The sequence below is a fragment of the Ochotona curzoniae genome, unplaced genomic scaffold (genome assembly GCF_017591425.1).
Source record: "Ochotona curzoniae isolate NIBS_2020 unplaced genomic scaffold, NIBS_Ocur_1.0 scaffold_3835, whole genome shotgun sequence".
Taxonomy (NCBI): domain Eukaryota; kingdom Metazoa; phylum Chordata; class Mammalia; order Lagomorpha; family Ochotonidae; genus Ochotona; species Ochotona curzoniae.
In genome coordinates, this window is record NW_024467114.1 from 15,495,504 (window position 1) to 15,514,753 (window position 19,250).

The following is a 19,250-nucleotide window of genomic DNA, read 5'->3' on the forward strand; positions in this document are numbered from 1 at the left end:
CAGCGACTTTAAGATAGACTGCACTTTCTGCTCACTCTCTTACTGTGGGCAGAGGACGCAGCCATGGACCAGCACCAGCCACAGGGACAGGGCCATAGAAAGGTCCTGAGGTGCTCCTCTTGTTCCAAACACAAGTTATCATCAAATCTAGATCCGTGCCCCAGCCAGACACCAGATCAGCAAATGCAGTCCAACAGGATCTCCATCTGGGAGGTAAGTGGCAGAAGTATTTAGTAAGTAGCACTAGGGATAGCCGTGATTCCCATGTGAGACTTCTAATTTCAATGAAGAATTAGATTTCACTAACTCTTATACAACTCCTAAGAACCAATCATTGCTGGTGCTGACAAAACCGAATCTTGTAGCCAATTCATATATAAACTCAGGTCATTAATTTGCATTTTTCCTTCCTTTCCACTTTAGCCACACCCCATGAGTTTAGACATAAATTTATTATTATTTAGTTCACAATATTTTCTAATTTTCTTGTGATTTTTTTGTTTGCTGCTTTTAGGAGAGATTCTGCTTAAATGTCCAAGGAGTTGGATTTTTAAAAGATTCTTTTAATCACTGACATTCACTTCCTTAAGATGAAAAATACATTAAACAGTCTATAAAATTTATTTCTTATAACCTCAATACTAAGCCATGCATAGGTCTGGTTTTGTTTTCACTGGAGCAGGATTATTTTAATTAACCTGGGGCTGCCTGTGTAGTCTGGGCTATCCTGAGGCTTTCTATGCTGATTTGCCCCAATCCTACACTGTGTCCAGGCCAAGGATATGAGAACCTTGAGCTTTGCTAAGGTACCTCCCTCGTGGGGGGATCCAGAACTGCAAGTTAAATCTCTTCCTTATTGTCAAGTTGAAGCCAACTCCTCTTTCATCTGCCTTACAACCACCTTCTTACCTCTGATTAAAAGCCATTGCAGAGTCGAATCACTTGAAATTCTTTTCTATCATCACAAATGCTTTTTATTGTGTAAGCTTTTATTTATTAAAGAGAGAATTTTTTATTTATTAATGAGAGAGCACTGGAGCTCTTATCTGCTGACTCATTCCCAAATGCCCACAATGACCAGGGCAAACCCAGGTCTCAATTTATGTCTCCTACTGGGTGGCAGGCACTCAACCATTTGAGTCATGACCTCTCAAGGTCTGTGTTTGCCAAAAGCTAGAACCATGAACAGAGACAGGACTTGAATCGAGGTACTTTGACATGACACGTAGGCATCTTAACTGTAAGGCCAACTGTCTATCCTACAAACGCTTTGTGTTTTTGTGTTGCATCCAACTTCCTAGTTGCTTTTGAGTAAGTGTGCCATGTGCTACTCCATCAGAGCCAAAAGCAGAAATCAACTCCTTCCATTCTTGATCATCCATCCCACACATAATGGTAGGAAGGTTTTTTTTATAAAATTTTAATCAGAACATGCTGCTCCCCTACTAAAAATATGTCAATGACTTCTTATCACACTCAGAATAAAATACCAATCATAAGCCATAAATGGCTCCCAAGATGCTGGCACATGTCTCTCTTCGTGTTCACCCAACTCCACTCCCTCCCGCACTATTCTCTAGCACAATAACATTCCAGCTTGCTTAAACACGCCAAGCTCACTGCACTCAGCCTGCCAGACTAGTTGCATCCACTGTCTGAAATGCAGATTGATTCAGACTTCTGTGTGTCTGTCTAATTTCTCAGTGCTTGGGACAGCAACAGAAAAGCCTTCCAGGACCACCGCTTTGCAAGGCAGCCTGTCTCAGTCATGCAGAGCTTGTAACTGGGTGATATTTTCTTCACATCATTTTGTCTGCTATTAAAAGTCTCTTGTTAAATTACTTTTTGTTTCAATTTGTGTTCTCACATTAGAAATATAAGCCCTAGGAGCAAGGCCTTGTCTGTATAACCTTCTAATCTTGGGACAAGACTGCTGCATGTTGATGGCGCATGCATGGGAATTAATTCGCCCAGCTTTGGAAGGCGGAGGCAGAGACAATGAGGTGAGGGCTAACAAACACCATGACCTCAGGCTAGAGTGGAATATTTGCTCAATATTGCTGAGAACCGTTTTCAGGATGTCCTTGTTTTATTTAGGGCTCTAAATATATTCCCTCTATGAGCCCGTTGAAAGTATTTCCCTAGGCTCTTAAGTTGCTGCTGTTTCTGTTTAACTTCTCTGGGTAACTATAATCTCATAAGTGCTCATTATATCCATCTAGGAAAACAACCAGACGTGAAAATCAAGGAGAATGTTCCCTGGGTGAAAATAGTCTCTAATTACAGTAATAATAAAGAAGAGGAGATTCATCAATCAACATGGAAGTCTCTTAGTCTCTTGTTTATTTTAGTTTGCATGACATTTACTATGTATTTCTTCTAATTTTTCCCTTCTCATTAGAAAATTCTGAAAAAAAATTTAATCTTGCTAAAATTTTACATGTGTTAATCAGCAAGAAAATGTGTTTCAAGTTTAAACTTACATAAATTCAGAAAAAAATGCAAGATTTTAATGAAACAGTAACTGTAGAAGCCAATTTGACATTTTAACTATATATTAAAGGGTATTTTCATTGTCAATGGCAGGCAACTTCGATGATTTTTCACTGAATATGCTTTGCATGTTAGTTGTAAACATGGAAAATCTTTTTCAATATAAGTGTCTTCGAAAAGTTCATAGAAGTATGTACATATAATTAGAAAGTAATGTGTGAATTCAAAAATATTTTATACCAAAGTAAACTTACTTATTCATTTCAGTTTCCTGTAAACTTTTTGAAGTATCCTTCTGGACAGCTAAAGACCTCACTGATTCCTGCAGCAGCAGATCTCACCGCCTCACTCTCGAAGGTGAGATGTGTGTGATTCAGAAGTCAACACTGGCTTTAGGGGTCAGGAATAAAGGCTGGCCGTGCACAAATGCAAGAAGCTCAGCTGTGGTCACCTGTCTGTGCACAGCACCAGCTCCGATCACATGACACTTTCCAATGGACTTTAGATGTTTGTAGGATGCCATGGTGCCCGGCACATGTTGTGCCTTCTGCCCATGAGCCCCTCTCACCTTGAAGAATATCTCTTTCCCTGCCCAGACCACGCCTTGCAGTTCAGCCCCCGTGATGTCTTCTCTCGGGCTCTCTGTGCTCTCTGCCTTCTCTTCTGTTGCACCTTGTTCATATCTTGATCGGACCATTTACTTCATTCTATTTCCTCCTTCCCCTAAACTGAGATCTTCCTGTCAGGTATGTGTTCTTCTAGTGGTTTCCATTTCTACTACAGACACAGGTTCTCAACAAAGATTTCTTCAGAAAGAGTGACTGGTCATGATAATGTAGAGTATCTGTTATAAGCTCTGAGTAGTCTTCAAGAATTTATTCATAACTACCAGCAAACAAAATTGGACACTAACAGGCTCCAAAGGCAAACTATCTGGTTCGATCCCCGGCTTTGCCACTTATGAGTTATGTCACCTTGAGAGGATTACTTAACTTCTCTGTAACTTGGTTTCCTTGCTTAAAATAAGGAGTATCACATACACCTCCTAGGGTTATTATCAGGATTAAATGAGTTACCTAAAAATGTCTAGAACACTGCTTGACATAGTAAGCAGATATCACGGACACGGAAATACTAGGATGAATTAAGCATGATTCCCTTTCCTCAAGGAGTTCAAAGTTGTGCAGGAAATCCAAAGGTGCCAATAAAAGGCAGCCTATGATCCCATGACACAGTCTGCATTAGGAAGCAGGGCCTCATACCAGAAGTGATATTTTAGCCCATGCTTCCTGGAGCAGTGGGAATTTGTTGGTGGGTTACTTTGGGATTGACTACCCAAAGGCATCTGGGGACAGCACTGCAGAAGAGGCCTTAGGTGAAAGGCAGTGAGGAATGAGCCTAAGGAAGTCTCAGACGTGGTAAACTGGTTTCTTCAACAACTGTGTTTGACCACCTTCTCCCCACCTTCCCTTGTCGGAGTCAGGAGAGGAAGACACCAGCTTTCCTCTTCCAGCTGAGGTCATGTGCCAGGAACAGGAATTTTCCGAAAGGAATTCTCTTCTAGTAGGATAATGCAAAGACCTGCAAGAAAACACTTGGCCGCTCTTTTTTTTTTTCTTGTTTGGAATTTGGGCCTAGTACTTCAAACCCAAAGGCATTAAGGATGAAGTTAACTGCTTGAGATTGTGCAATGGGCACACCCAGAGAGTTGGGGTCCCTTGCCAGCTTCCTCCCGAGCTGCACTGACTGTACCACCTCCCTCCAGATTCCAATCCTAGCTGACCATTTCCCCCAGCTTGGAGCAAAATGCATCCCTAGCTGGCCTACTGGCAAGCAGGGACTTGCACACTATGCAGAGCAACCTGACTTCAACATTTGGGCACAAGCAACTGTGATATAATTTAGGGGATGAGAATACAGTTTTGTCCACACATCAAGGGGATTCTAGTGGACATCTAGTGAATTCTAGTTAACACTTCAACCAAACATTTCTGGTGGTACTGGATTTTACAGACATTCTCTATCAACAAGAGATAAAGAAAAAGCTTTGCCCCCAAATACCTAGGTACATTTTCTTGCTAGAGAGTAAAGTTGCATGCCAGGAATGATTTATGCTTGGGACATGAGCATTCAGGACAGATGGATAAAATAATCTGAGGTGCAGATGGAAAATACCTGACTTTTCAAGTTTACAAAAATACTTTGCAGCAGCTAGGGCTGGACCAGGCTAAAGGCACAAGTCTGGAACCCCATCTGGGCCTTTTACCTGCGTGATAAACACAATCAGTGAAGACCCAAGTAGATGAGTTGTCTTTGCATCTCAGGGTGGGCATCAACAGGAACCTTGGTAGGAATCCAAGGCAGGGATTGACCCCAGGCACCCTGATAGGAGAGGTGGTGTCTCAAGCAGCAGCTGAACCCATCACCTCACAAACCCTATCCCAAAGTCATGCTTTTAATACTTAGATTATGTTGCATCCAAGCTCATGCCTGATGAATCCCTGCCTCCACATTATGCAGTCTGGAAGTCTTATCTTCAAGCTAGGAAACCGAGTGGGTTGTGACAACTCGGCTTGATGGCTAGAACACTCTGTGTGTGGTTGAACCTGACACTCCGTAAAAGAAACTCCTGCTTCCACTTTTCAAAAGAGGCACAGTTAGAAGCCAAGAAGAGGCTGTATTAGACAAAGCCAAATTTGCAGTCTTCTAGCGAGCTGCCTAGCATTGTGCAAACAAGGAAAAGGGCATAAACAATTGGGCTTCATATCAGTTTCAATCAAATAATGTGACCCAATCACAAATGTTCTAGAGCTTACAGATGTGCCTGTCCCAGGAACCTGATAGTTTTAAAATCTCTAGAACTGGCCCCTAGGGCTACATGTACCCTGTGGCACTCTTGCAGAAATAGCGCACAATGAAAAGACTGTGGAGCTTCTCATCCTTCTCTTACGTGGAAGGTGAGCAGAGAAAGGTCCTTGCAAGTACAAGGTCTAACCAAGAAGAAGCTGCTGAATGCATTTGCAATAAAAAGTTTCCCTCTGGAGGGACCTGATCCAGGACTCTAAGGGGTGTGACCCATCTGGGACAGAAGAGTCACAGATTTAAGCAGCAAGTGGGGCTCTGTGAAAGAAAGGGAAAGTGCATGGCTAGTTCCACCTGCTGCGTGGGCCTCTGCTCAGGGTCCCTGGCACTCACCTCGGCCTGCCACACGGGGTTCACAGTGTTGCCCACGATCTTGGATCTCCTTTCCTGTCCGTGGTGAGGGAGGGCGGGGAAGATGCTGTGCTTCCCAGGCTGAATCGATATCTTCAGGTAAGGGTCTGGGTTGAAGAACATGCCTTTCTTCAACCCCACGGCCTGGAAATCTGTAAAACAGAGGACGCTCTCATTCACAGGGGTTTGAGGGAATTTCTACATCACATCAGGCCTTACCCAAAGCAACAAATCAATTAGAAACAAAAACTTTCTCAATGTTTAAGCTATTTTTTCACCTGATTACAGACATGAATGACACGGAACACAACAGACAGGGGTATTTCCTGCATTTTATTACACTGGATTTTGCTGAGACGTCCATGCAAAGGCAGGGCATTCCAACTGGTCACTACGCATTTTACGAGAAGACAGTTGTCCTTACTGGGTTTCTGTGTCCTCAAGCAGAACAAGAAAATGAGTGTATGGTAGGCCCGAGGGACACAGGTGACCTCACCGGGAAGAGAACCAACTGTGGGAACTCAATGGTTCTAGGTGTAAATTCCTCTACAAGGGAAAGGTAAGAAAATAAAAGGTGCTCATTTGATAAAGTGGATCTCACTGACTAAAGAAACAAAGAGCAATCAAGAGAATGTAGAGGCCATTGGTGCAGCGAGTCAAGCCATTGTCTGAGATGCTCGCATCCCATACGGCCCCCACCAGTGTCCCATATGGGCACTGGTTCAGTCCCAGCGGCTCCACTTCTGGTCCAACTTGCTGGAATGGGTCTCAGAACAGCATCAGAGGATGGCTCAAGTTCTTAGGCTCCAGCCATCCATGAGGGAGACCCACAAGAAGCTGTGGCTTCAGCCCTGTTCTGTCCTAGTCATTGTGGCCACAAGTGGATGGAAGATTCTTTCTCTCTGACTTTTAAACAAATATATACAAAGAAGAATGGGGAGAATTAGAACAAATATGGACAATGATTAGATGTCGTGGTAACGTATTTATCAGTATTGTTTTGAGTGTGTAAATTATCTCCAATGCATTTATAAGTACATTCTCACTTTGCATTTCTGATTTTTTTGAAATATAAGGGCTAAAAATATATTTCCTTGACTATTAAAGGGAGAAGACTAAGGAAATGTATTACCTCTGAGAAGTGAGAAAGCAGAAATGGATCTGAGAAGTAAAGCACTTGCATGAGTAATTTTTTTAAAAAAATATTATTATAAAGGGAAACACTTTTGAGTATTTGTAGATATAATTCCAAGAAAAACGTGTGTCCCTCTTTCCTTCCATCAATCTCCAAAATTTCATCCTTTCTTTCCTTTAATTCTTGCAATGCCATCACCTCAGTTCACTGTGCCTTATGGTCTTGAAGCTCTCCAGATAAGGTAATTCTGTCATCTACCTTGCTGATTCTCTTTGCAAATCCTAGAAAGCAAATCGATCCTTTAATACAGCAATATCTCTACTCCTGGAGTTTTCTGGGATTTTGTTCTCTGAGAAGTACAGCTTCACATTTACTTTCGGGTGAGATGCGAAGGTGGTGTTCTTTGAACCCAGGTGCATCTGAAAGTGCTTTTGCATAAAGGATAGCCCGGTGGACACACAGGTCTTGGCCTTAAACAAACTCCCCTGAAAACCCTGCAGGCTTAGCTTCATTGTTCTGTCATCCCAGCAGACACATTGAAGACTAGCATGAGCTTTTCTCTTCTTTTCTAAGTATCCTCTTTTTTAGTCTTTATTTTTTAAAGATTCTTTTTTTTTTTTTAATTGAAAAGTCAGATTAACAGAGAGAAGGAAAAACAGAAAGAAAGATCTTCCCCTCTCACTTGGTTCACTCCCCAAGTGGCCACAATGGCTGGAGTTGAGTTGATCCGAAACCAGGGGCCAGGAGAGTTTCTTCTGGGTCTCCCATGCGGGTGCAGGATTCCAAGCCTTTGTGCCATCCTCGACTGCTTTCCCAGGCCACTAGCAGGGAGCTGGATGGGAAGTGGGGTAGCTGGGATACAAACAAGTGCCCATATGGGATCCTGGCACATGTAGGGGAGGATTTTAGCCACTAGGCTACTGTGCCAGGCCCTGTAAATATCGCATCTTTTCAGCCCAAATGTTTGTTTATGGTAGTTATAAAGATTCATTTCTCATCTTTCACAGATTTGTCTCCATGTGACTTTCTCTCTATATACATTATTTTGTTTTGTTTTAGCACCTCATGGTCTTCCTTAAAGATTCAAAATGACCCTCCTGAGGAAATGCTCCTCCATTGTGGCTTCTGTCCATCATGAAATCCCCGACTCTGTCGGTGCTGTGCTGTCTCTCCGCTTCTTCTCTCCGGCCTCCGGCCTCTGTGCAGTTAGTCCTGCACCTGCGTGTTCTGCGGCGGTTCTCAGTCTACTGTAACATCGATGCCAGTTCTTGTGGCCTAGCTTGCTTTGTCAAACTTACTTTGGTTCTAACGGTTGTACTTTCTAGTGTTTATTTTAAATCTCCTCTTGAGGACAGGAGATATAATGTGTCCCACTAGTCCGGAATCCAGGAGGACCCCACCTCTCATGATCAAAAGGACTGTTAGCTGCAATTAGGTTTGGGATCTCAGGGTGGGGTTGTCACCCTCGAGCATATGGGTGGGCCCAGTGAATCCCAACGGTCCGTGCAAGAAGCAGGCAGGAAGCATGATGGGAGAAGAAAATCTCATAGCAGAAACGGATTAACGAGATGTAGCCACGAGTCCAAGAATGCTGGCGCCTCTGTTAGCTCAGAGAAGCTGGACTGACTGCAGCGGAGCCACCTGGAGGAAACAACCTCACTAAGAACTTGATTCTAACTCTAAAGAAGCTCTTTGAACTTCTCACCTCCAGATTGGTAAGAGTGTCTGTAACTACTGAATTTGTAAGAATTTACTGCAGCAGTGACAGAAGGCTAATACGTGTAACTTTCTAAGGTTTTATTTCTGTCAGCTTTAAAGAACTTCCATAATCCCTCCCATCTTAGCTTTCCACTTCACATATCCTGCACTATCTGGTGTTTTACTGAAGATTCAAGCAGATGCGTAATGAATAGTTTATGCCTCTTTGGTAGATCCGTGTGAACAGAATGCTGTCTTTTTCTCTGGAGTGTTATCTTCTTCGGCTTTTTAAAAAATAGGGCAGGATATTTGATTTATACACATTGCAAATTAAAATGTTTACTTTTAGGGGCAGTGCTGTGGTGTAGTAAGTTAAGCCTCCATCTGTAGTTCTAGGATCCTTTTTGAGTGCTAGTTCAAATCCCAGCTGCTTCACTTCTGATCCAGCTCCCAACTACGGTGCCTGAGAGAGCAACAAAAAATGACCCAAGCCCTTGCACCCCTGAGCCCACATGGGGGACCCTTAGAAGAAGCTCTATGTTCCTGCCTTTGGACCAGCTCGGCTCTGGTCACTGCAGCGATTGGGAGAGTGAACCAGCAGATACAAGATCTCTTTCTTTCTCTTTCCTACCGAATTTTCAAATAAAAATAAATAAATTCTTGTAGTTTTAGTGTTTGCCCATCTTGTCCATTTGGTCACTCAGCTGGTTTCTGTTGGACTCCTGGTCCTTGCTTTGCATAAAGAGCAGGCTAACTTTGAATCAAATTTTTAACATTCTATGGACCTGGTTTGGTTACTGCTGTGATAATGTCTTTTGTCCTAATTCGCAGCATGGAATTTATTTAGATATGTTCAGTAGTGTTTACTCCTTTTCATAGACGTGGATCATGGATGAAATACACAGACCTACGTCCAGCTGCTACAATTATACTTCCAGGGTGAGCCTAGGCTTGCTCCTTTAGTTGCCAACTGAATGTTCCCAGAATTACATTTATGGGAGTTCTTTCCTTGGAATAAGAATAGGAAGTACGGTGTGTTAAGTGATGATGGACAACGGACCAACCCCGATCATCTTTGACAGTAGGCTAGTGAGCCACGCTGCGGGAGGAATTGCCTTTTGTCTAGTGGATCTGAGCTGGCACCCACACACCAGAGGTCAAAGGGCACCGAGGCCTGGAGACTTCGGCCTTTCCCCATCTCCACCTTCACTCTAACCAGGTAGAGCTCTTGGCCTTTAGGACATGAGCTTTGATTAATGAACATTTTTCCACATAAGACTATTTTGGATTCCAGACTTGCTTTTTCAAAAAATATTTATTTTTATTTGAAAGGCAGATTTTACAGAGGGAGAAGGAAAGAGAGAGAAAGAGAAGGAGAGAGAGAGAGAGAGAGAGGTTTTCCATCTGCTGTTTCACTCCTCAAGTGGCTGCAATGGCCAGAGCTTCTCCTTTCTCCTGCGTGGGTACAGGGGCCTAAGGATTGGGGCTATCCTTCACTGCTTTCCCAGACCATAAGCAGAGAACTTGGCAGAAATGAAGCAGCCAGGACATCGTCTGTTGCTCATGTGAGCTGCTAGCACCACCTGGCAGAAGATTAGTCCACCATGCCACTGTGCTGGCCCTGGATTCCAGATTTCTAACGTTTCTGAATTTGATACTAATAATTGCTATTTCTCAATCTTTTCAGCAGGATCACAAGAACAACAAATCTAAAGTGGTCCTGGTAATAGCCTGTTTTTTTTTTTCTTCCTCCCCATTTAATTTTTCAACCTAGACAGATATGTGCTAAAATTGTCAATAGATCTTCAGATACACAGTGGCTTTCGGGGCGACTTAGTCTTTAGACAACCTCAGCTGGCCATCGTCTCTAAGGGGGATCATCCATGTTAGGTTTGTGGCTTTTGATCTCTGATTTTCACAGCTCAGCAAGTAAAGCTGGGAGTTTTCACACAGGGCTCTACAGCACCTTTGGGCTTCATGCATGCAATCAGTGAAGCCACGAGCTGTGTGCAGCGTTTTGGCCAGCTGAGGTTTTCTCTTAAATATTTACTTTTGAAATAATTTTAGATACATAGGAGAGTTCCAAAGATAGTTTACAGATTTCTCACATACTTTTTTTTCTAAAAAATATCAAATGTGTCTCATTGATGACAACTGACAGAATGATAATATGCTCGGAAAAACAAAAGCATCGATTTACTCTTTGTTGCTAAACTAAGAAACTGCTAGCTAAGTGAACAGACTGCTTGGGTTCCACTGCATGTTCTCCAGGAACATTCTCCTTGGAGCAGTGCAGTGTTGGTTTGGCCTGCCTGGCTCCTTGGGCACCTGCACAAGAGTTGGCAGCCGCTTCCCTTTTCTCTCCCCTCACTTTCCCTTTGTAAACTCAGTCCCTGTTCCGTGACCCTCAAGACCAGGCATCCTGGAAGCCGCTCCTCCTACCATCTCACAGGGCTTTCCCACCCATGATCGATGAACTCTCCAGCATCCTTGCGACATCTGGGGGACTGAGCAGGTAGTTTTTATCTTTGCTTTTCAGGTGGAGACACTGAGGGACAAGGTATTGAGGACCTTGTGAGTGACCTTGAAGCAGGTCTCGTGCATGTTGGTTTCATTCTTACCCACTCCATAAGGCTTCTGGGTAAGCAAAACATACCTGACAGGGAAAAGCTGATCAGCCTCCGACTGCCTTGACCTTGGGCGGCCTCCTCGGAGCCAATGTTCTTAAAAATCTATGGGAAGAAAATGGAAGAGAAGGCAAACAAACATTGATATAGATACTGATATTGCAACACACACAGGCTCAATCACAGTTATTTCTGCAGCCACAGGCAAACGGAAGCAGCAGTGCTGAGATCTCATTGGGCAGCTTTTGATTAAAACAAGCTTCTAGCAACTTAATGGCTTTCCCAGTAAGAGGAGATTTCTTGGTGGGAGTAAGAGGTACTTGTCTGAGAAATGATGATCAACAGGTACCATCGCAGTAATACGATAGGCATTTTGTCGCTACTTATGCAAACAATTCCATTTCACCTGCAAATTTGCAAAAAGCCTTCCTCAAGAATGGCAGGTCAATATATATTTACTGTTGTAATTATGTTTCCACTTAGCCAAGTACAAGTTTAAACTGATGTCTATTCAAGTATCATTATTATTTAAGGATTGTCAAAAAAAAAAAACAGTTTATTAGTGAGAAGCCTGGCATGACATTAAAAAGCTATGCTGAAATTGCTCTTAGTTCAGTGTCTTCCTTACAAATTTCAAAATATGTTTGTTGCACAGATTGCCGGTTTGGTAAGTATTTGTAAACTGGGTTGCTTAAACTTCTTTTTCATAGTTGTTCAATATATACTAGTGGGTTAATCAAAACATTAACTGGTATTATCTTGTAGAAAGGTTATATTCGGAAATGATTGTTTTAAATTATTTACTGACTTGAAAGGCAAAAGAACAGAGAGGAAGGATACAGGCAGGGATCTTTCATTCACTGATTCTCTATCCAAATGCCTGCAACAACCTGGATTGAGCCAGCCGGAAACCAGCAGGCTGGGACTTGATCCTGGTCTCCCCGAGGGTGGCTGGGACTCAGTTATCTGAACCATCATCTACTGCCTCCTCAGGTGCATGTAGCAAAAAGTTAGAATGGAAAGTGGAGCTGGGGCTCAAACCCAGGGATGAGAGCATGGGATGGGGACAATTTCTGCCCTGTCCCCAGAAATGATTACTTGCAGGCCTAATGATTCTTCCTAGTTGCCTTTACAAGTGTTTTATGTTTCCAGAAAATAACTATAAAAGTTAATGTTAAGCAAGTCCACTGTGTTTTTGTTATAAAAGATTATTACTGATATTGAAGAAAGCAAGATTGAAAAACTCTGTAATCTTTTGCTCAGGATCTCCGGGCATACGGTGCCGTGGGTTCTTTTCTTCCCTCTCTTACTCTTCTCGATGTTGGAAGAGTTGTGACTGGTGGCTTCCTTCTGGCAGCCAGGATTCAAGACCAAGCATCTGTCAGGCTCACAGTTTCAGGAGAGTACAGAGGATTTATTAAACCACATCCTCATGGTAGAGCAGGTGGGTAGTGAGTCTGGAAGCTTAGCAACCACTTGTTTGCATATCTGAGTGCATATTCTCTCCAGCCCAAACAGGAGGGCATCTCAAGGGTACTGGGCTGTTCAGCAGAGAGAGCCAACATGGGTGACACATACATTAGGGCTTAAAACACGTTAAAAATTCCCAATGTTCCAGTGTATAATCAGGGCATCGCTGTGGATTCTCTTCCTAGCCCTGGCTGGTGTTGTGGCACAGCAAGTCAGTGATGCTGAGAGCCGTGTCCTGCAGCAGAGCACGGGATCCACTCCCAGCTGCTCTGCCTCCTGTCCTGCTCCCTGCTCCTGCACCTGGGAAAGCAGCAGGAGATGGCCCAAGCACTGCTCACCTGAGACACCCACACGGAGCTCCTGATGCTGGAAACTTCATTTATATTTATTTCTTTTCATTGGAAAATTAAATTTACAGAGAGGACAAACTGAAAGATCTTCCCTCTCTTTATTCACTCCCTAAGTGGATACAATGGCTGCAGCTGAGTTGATCTGAAGCCAGGAGCTAGAACCTTGTTGCGGGTCTCCCAAGCAGGTGCAGGGTCCCAAAGCTTTGGGCCATCTTCCACTGCTTTCCCAGGCCACATGCAGGGAGCTGGAGCAGCCGGGATATGAACTGGCATCCATATGGTAGGTATCCTAATGTATATAAGACAAGGACTTAAGCCACTAGGCTACCAAGCTGGGCCCTGGATGATTTTTTTTTTACCTCTTCCACTGCATCTTTCAAACAAATAAAATTAGAAAAAAAAAACAAACTGGAAAATGGCCATGGGAGACTTTGCATGGTGACTGCCCACACCTCTCAAGTGCTGTACTTGCACAGGTACAAACAACTATTAAAGTCTCTGGTTCCTAATTCAAGTTTAATAACACCCACATTGATCTTGGCACGATATCCTAGTGGTTAAGTCCCTGCCTTGCATGCTCAGGATCCCATATGGGTGCCAGTTCAGGTCCCGGCAGCTCCACTTCCCATCTAGCTCCTTGCTTGTGGTCTGGGAAAGCAGTCAAGGATGGGCCAAAATTTGGGACCCTGCACCCATGTGGGAGACCTGAAAGAAGCTCCTGCTTCCTGGCTTCGGATCAGCTCAGCTCTGCTGTTATGGTTACTTGGGGTGTAAACCAGTGGATGGAAGGCGTTTCTGTCTCTATTTTTCTCTGTAAATCTGTCTTTCCAATAAAAAGAAATCTTTCTTTAAAATTACAAAAAACCTGCCTGCATACTTTTGTTTCTTTGCTCTGTATCTAAGGAGATGCATAGTAGACGGTAGCAGAGACTGACATGTCCAGATGTGGAGACACAGTGCAGTATACATCTCTGCATCCAGCCCAAACAGGTTCTTGGTGAAACTGTTGAGTATATCCTGATAGTGGGATGCTGAATGCTCTGGCATTGTGCATGCCTACAATGTCAGGAGACACTTGAATAGCAGAATGATGGACTTATGGAAATCAGCGGGAAAGAGGGGACTTGGGGAGGGGGATGGGAAATCCCAGAGCCTATAGAACTGTATCATAAAGTAGTGACTAAAAAAAAAAAACCCACATCTACTTTGTCTCCTTAGAATGTAAGTTCCTTGGGCCGGCACAAAAGCTTGTTGGTTAATCCTTCCCCTTCAAGTCCTGAGATCCCATATGGGCACCAGCTTGTGTCCCAGCTGCTCTGTTTCCCTTCCAGTTCCCTGCTTGTGGCCTGGGAAAGCAGTAGAGGATGGCCCAAAGCCTTGGGATCCTGCACCTATGTAGGAGACCTGGAAGAAGCTCCTAGCTCCTGGCTTCTGATTGGTTGAGCTTTAGTCTGTGGCCATTTGGGGAGTGAATCAGAGGATGGGAGATCTTTCTCTTTGTCTCTTTCTCTCCTTGTTTCTGTAAATTTGCCTTTCCAATAAAAAATGAATAATCCTTTAAAAAAGAATATAAGTTTGTGAAAGAAACAACAAAACTAGACCTTCACTAGACATTGGCAGAACTGTGATTAGAGTGTGTCCATTTTATATTACATTTTTAAAAGGTATAGGAATAAACTGTATTTAATGGTAGGCTAACATGAGCTTAAACATGCAATGATACCAAATGATATTGCACTTATTTCTTCTTTGTTTTATAAAACAAAAAAACAGACCTATTGTTAACACATTACAATTGTTGCTGTTCAGGATATTTGCAAAAGAGTGTTTTTCCTCTTTGATGCAATAAAAACAGGCCTACAGGTGCAGGTGTTGTGGAATAGCATGCTACAACATCCATATCTCATGTCAAATAGCCAGTTTGAGTTCTAGCTATTCTGCTTATAATCCAGCGCCCTGTTAATCTGCACCCTGGGAGGCAGCAGAAAGCAAAGTGGCTCAAATGCTGCCATCCATGGAGGGGATCGAATGTGGTTGTGGGCTCCTGGCTTTGACCTAACCAAGCCATGGCTGTTGCGGGTGTCTGGGGAGTGAACCACAAGTTGGAAGACTCCTGTCAGTTTATATCACTTCTCTTTCTCTCCCTCTCTTGCTGTGTGTGTGTGTGTGTGTGTGTGTGTGTGTGCGTGTGTGTGCATGTGTGTTTGCCTTTCAAGTAGATGAAAACACACATAAAAACATATTCACAAAGAGAAAATAAATATTTTTCAGAATCTGTTGATTCCCAGCAGGAAGACATACGTCATTTACATTCTATACAGTTGTGTCTAAATTCTTGCCTTTTTGCTAATGGCAGCATCCTTGAAACACTTGATTGATGATGGGAAAATGAAGGTAGCAGTAGTCACGACAAACATTTTCCAGGAAGTAAAAATGGGTTGGGACTGTCTTGGAACAGTTTGGCATTCCAACTCCTTTTTTGAGATGAGTTGCAGCAATATGTTTGAAGTAAACAAATCTGCTGCACTTGTAGGCAGCCCCTCTCCAGCTTGCTGACCTTGAAAATGATGTGAGGACCCAGTCAGAGCAGTTCCACCTTGCAACAGCCCAAGGCCCTCTAGGCATGTCTGGGAGACCGCTGCTCCCCCGCTTCTGACACAGGCCCTCTGCACTGGGATTGTTGCATGCCCCAGGGGTGTTCCAGCCACCTGTCACCAAGCATTTGAGATGCACACTGGCCGTATGTGTATGTTTCACACGCAAATATTTCCCCAGTTGAGCCTCTTAGGCAAGTGGTTTAACAGATTCCAAGCCTGGAATCTGTTGACAGGATGCCAAAAACTCTGTAGGGTATTGAGAGGGGAATGAAAGGCTTCTTTGGAGGGATAAGGTGGTAAACTGACAAGCGTCTTTCCACTGCCATCCTCGTTTTTCTGTAGCCATGCTGTTTGGAAAGTTCCCAGCATAAGTTTACAGCAACGGCTGTGTGTCTCCACAGATGCAAGTAAGCACTCAGTGAGGACCAACTGCTGTGTCCCTTCTTGGGAACTGGGGTTTCAGTAGCAGGAAAACTTCACAGTGCAGTGGGAAAGGCTCCCTCGGCCTCCACCCTCTCTGCTTGGTGTTCAATTCCTACCTTTCTTTTGCAAAGCATTACTGAGGCACTTTGCTAAAAATACACATTAGCATCTAATGACTCTGGCAGGCATATAGGCATGCTGACCTACTTCCGCCACCTTCCCGCCTCCCAGGACTGCTACAGATGGGCATTCTGCTTCTCAGAGATAGGTACATGTGCCCTGGAGTATCAGTTTTACTCAGCAATTTGGGAAAGAAAAACAATTTTATGTTACAAACAAGTATAAAAATTGAATATAAAATGGGTTTGCATTCGAAAAGGAAAAGAGGTTTTGGAAGTGGGAGTTTAGCATAGTGGTCATGACATCTAGGTGCCACCTTGAAGTGCTGTGTCCCATTCTGACTCTGGCTCCTGACTCCAGCTCCCTGCTAATGCAGAGCCTGAAAGGCAGCAACGACAGCTCAAGGATTTGGGCCCCTGTCACCCACGTAGGAGACCCGGATGGCATTTATGGCTCCCAGCTCTGACCGCAGCTCAGCTCTAATGCTGTTGCAGCCACTGCATTTTGAGAGGGAATCAGTAAATAAAATCTGTCTACCTCCTTCCCCTTCGCCCTCCTTCCTTTCCCTTGCCTCTCTTCCCCGCCACTCTAGCTTTTAAACAAATAAAACTTTAAAGATTCTGGCAAGACTTGCATTAGCTATAGAGCAATTAACAACAATGGTTTGTTAAAAAGACTGCGCATTCATGTCTTCAATAAGTGTGTACCTATTCACCTGCCGAAGACGAATCTTTCTATAAATTCTGCTATCCATGATTGGTAAAAGAATCAAATTCAGATGCCATGCAGCATTACATGATCAGCAATGAAATTTCCAATTTGTGGTGAATCAACAGTGAAAAGCAGGGAATCCTCATTTCCCTTTAGATCAGAGCGCAAGGATTTCCTAAGGTTCAAGATTATTGCCTCCAAACATCTACCAAATAATGCAACGTACCTAGAAGCGATCATGAAAGACAAAAACCACACTTAATGAAGGCCCAGGTTTCTTTATACCTTTAAGTGTCTGAAATGTTCACACCAACAGCAGACAAATAAGCACATCTTATAGAGGAGCACTTTGGAGTGCATATTGTTCTTTAGAACTTGAATGAGACTATTAGGTGAGAAGGGAGCTCATTGCAAGGTCACAACAGAAAGATCTGTATCTAAATTTTTGTCTTGTGTAAAAATATTGATAAGAAAAACGACTCCACAATCCCACTCTTTTGACAACTCTTGATTTTTAAAATGAATAAATTAAAAATCACAAGCAGAAAGTAAATGAATCTATTGCTGAAAAGCACAAACAGGTTACAGGAGGCACAGAAGGTGCCCTCGCTCTCAGAGCTGACCCCCTGCTCATCCTGGCACCCAGAAGGTGAACCAGCAGCTGGGCGCGCGCGCGCACACACACACACACACACACACACACACACACACACACACACACACACACAGTGTCTCTCTCCCTTTTAAACAGATAAACAAATAGATAAATAAAAGTTAAAGGAATTCCTCTATATCTTTTCATGTGTTGATACTACATAATTTTCACGCTAAATTAACATAGATTGTGGATGTGCCACAGTTTATTTATCTGTTTGCCTACTGAAGGCTGTCTTGGTTGCTTCCAAGTTTTGGTAATTACAAATTAAAGCTGCTGTAAATCTCCTTGTGCAGTTTTGGTGTGAACGTAAGTTTTCAACTTCTTTACATAAATACCAAGGCGTGTGATCATATGGTCAGACTGTATTTTTTTTCAGAAACTGCCAAACTCTCTCCAAAGTGGCAGTACCATTTGCATTTGTACCAGCAACGAATGAGAGTTCCTGTTGCTCCCCATCCTCGTCAGCCTCTTCTCAGACATCTGGGTTTTGTTATTCTGATAGGAGAGCACTACCATCTCATTGCTATTTTAGTTTGCCATTCCCTAGTAACTCATAACTTTCGGTGCCTTCTCATACTTAGTTTCCACAGGCATATCTTCACTAGTGAAGTGTCCAAGTGGTTTTGCCCATTTTCTAAATGAGTTTCTCATTTTGTTATTATTGAGTTCTAAGAGTTCTTGGGTCTGGCGCGATAGTGTAGTGGTTAAAATCCTTGCCTTGCACGCGCTGGGATCCCATATGGGCACCGGTTCTAATCCCGGCGGCCCTGCTTCCCATCCAGCTCCCTGCCTGTGGCTCGGGAAAGCAGTCGAGGATGGCCCAATGCTTTGGGACCCTGCACCAGTGTGGGAGACATGAAAAAGCTCCTGGCTTCTGGCTTTGGATTGCCTCAGCTCCAGCTGTTGCTGCCGTTTGGGGAGTGAACCCTGGGATGGAAGATCTTCCTCTCTGTCTCTCCTCTCTGTGTATCGCATTTCCAATAAAAATAAATATATCTATTTTTAAAAAAGAGTTCTTTGTTTATTCTTGCTAACAGTCCTGGATCAGAATATGCCTTTGGCAAATATCTTCCTTCAGTTTGGGCCTTGGTTTCTCATTCTCTTGATAGAACAGCTTGTCATGTCTGTACTGGCCACTGCAATTTTTCTCTAAAAGATTGAGTTTAGGTTGTTTGCTCCTTTTTCAAAGGGTTTAATAGTCATTTTTTAAAAGATTTATTTTTATTATAAAATCAGATATACAGAGAGAAGGAAAGACAGAGAGGATGATTTTCCATCTGCTAATTCACTCCCCTCGTGGCGGCAATAGTCAGAGATGAGCTGATCAGAAGCCAGGAGCTTCTTCTGGGTCTCCTATACAGGTGCAGGGTCCCAAGGATTTATGCCACCTGCAACTGCTTTCCCAGGCCACAAGTAGGAAGCTGGATTGGAACTGGAGCAGTCAGGACCTGAACTGGTGCCCATATGGGATCCCAGTGCATGTAAGGTGAGGCCATTCAGGAAATGACCCAGCAGATGGAAGAGTTTTCTCTCTGTCTCTCCTTCTCTTATAAATCTGCCTTTCCAATAAAAATAAATCTTTTAAAAAAATTATTCTAAAACCCACTAGCAGCTATCTAGATCATACTGATCTTTGTGTATGAATAAATAATGTGCAACTTTGGTGCAGGCACTCAAGTTTTCGTCTTATTTTTTATGTGAAAAATTTGATTTATAGTTTCTATAAAGCAAAATGCAATTAGAAATCCTCTTTTA

At 43.2% G+C, this 19,250-nt stretch overlaps 1 protein-coding gene across 2 annotated transcripts in view; it reads right to left on the minus strand.

Moving 5' to 3' along the window:
* The window catches only part of HECW1 (HECT, C2 and WW domain containing E3 ubiquitin protein ligase 1), a 273,623-nt gene that overhangs the window by 96,107 nt on the left and 158,266 nt on the right, over positions 1–19,250 (minus strand). For both annotated transcript variants that reach the window (XM_040964952.1, XM_040964953.1), the window contains 2 exons: positions 11,196–11,271; positions 5,689–5,858 (listed from right to left, as the gene is read on the minus strand). In XM_040964952.1, the coding sequence (XP_040820886.1) occupies positions 5,689–5,858; positions 11,196–11,271 (246 nt within the window). The remainder of the gene's footprint in view (positions 1–5,688; positions 5,859–11,195; positions 11,272–19,250) is intronic.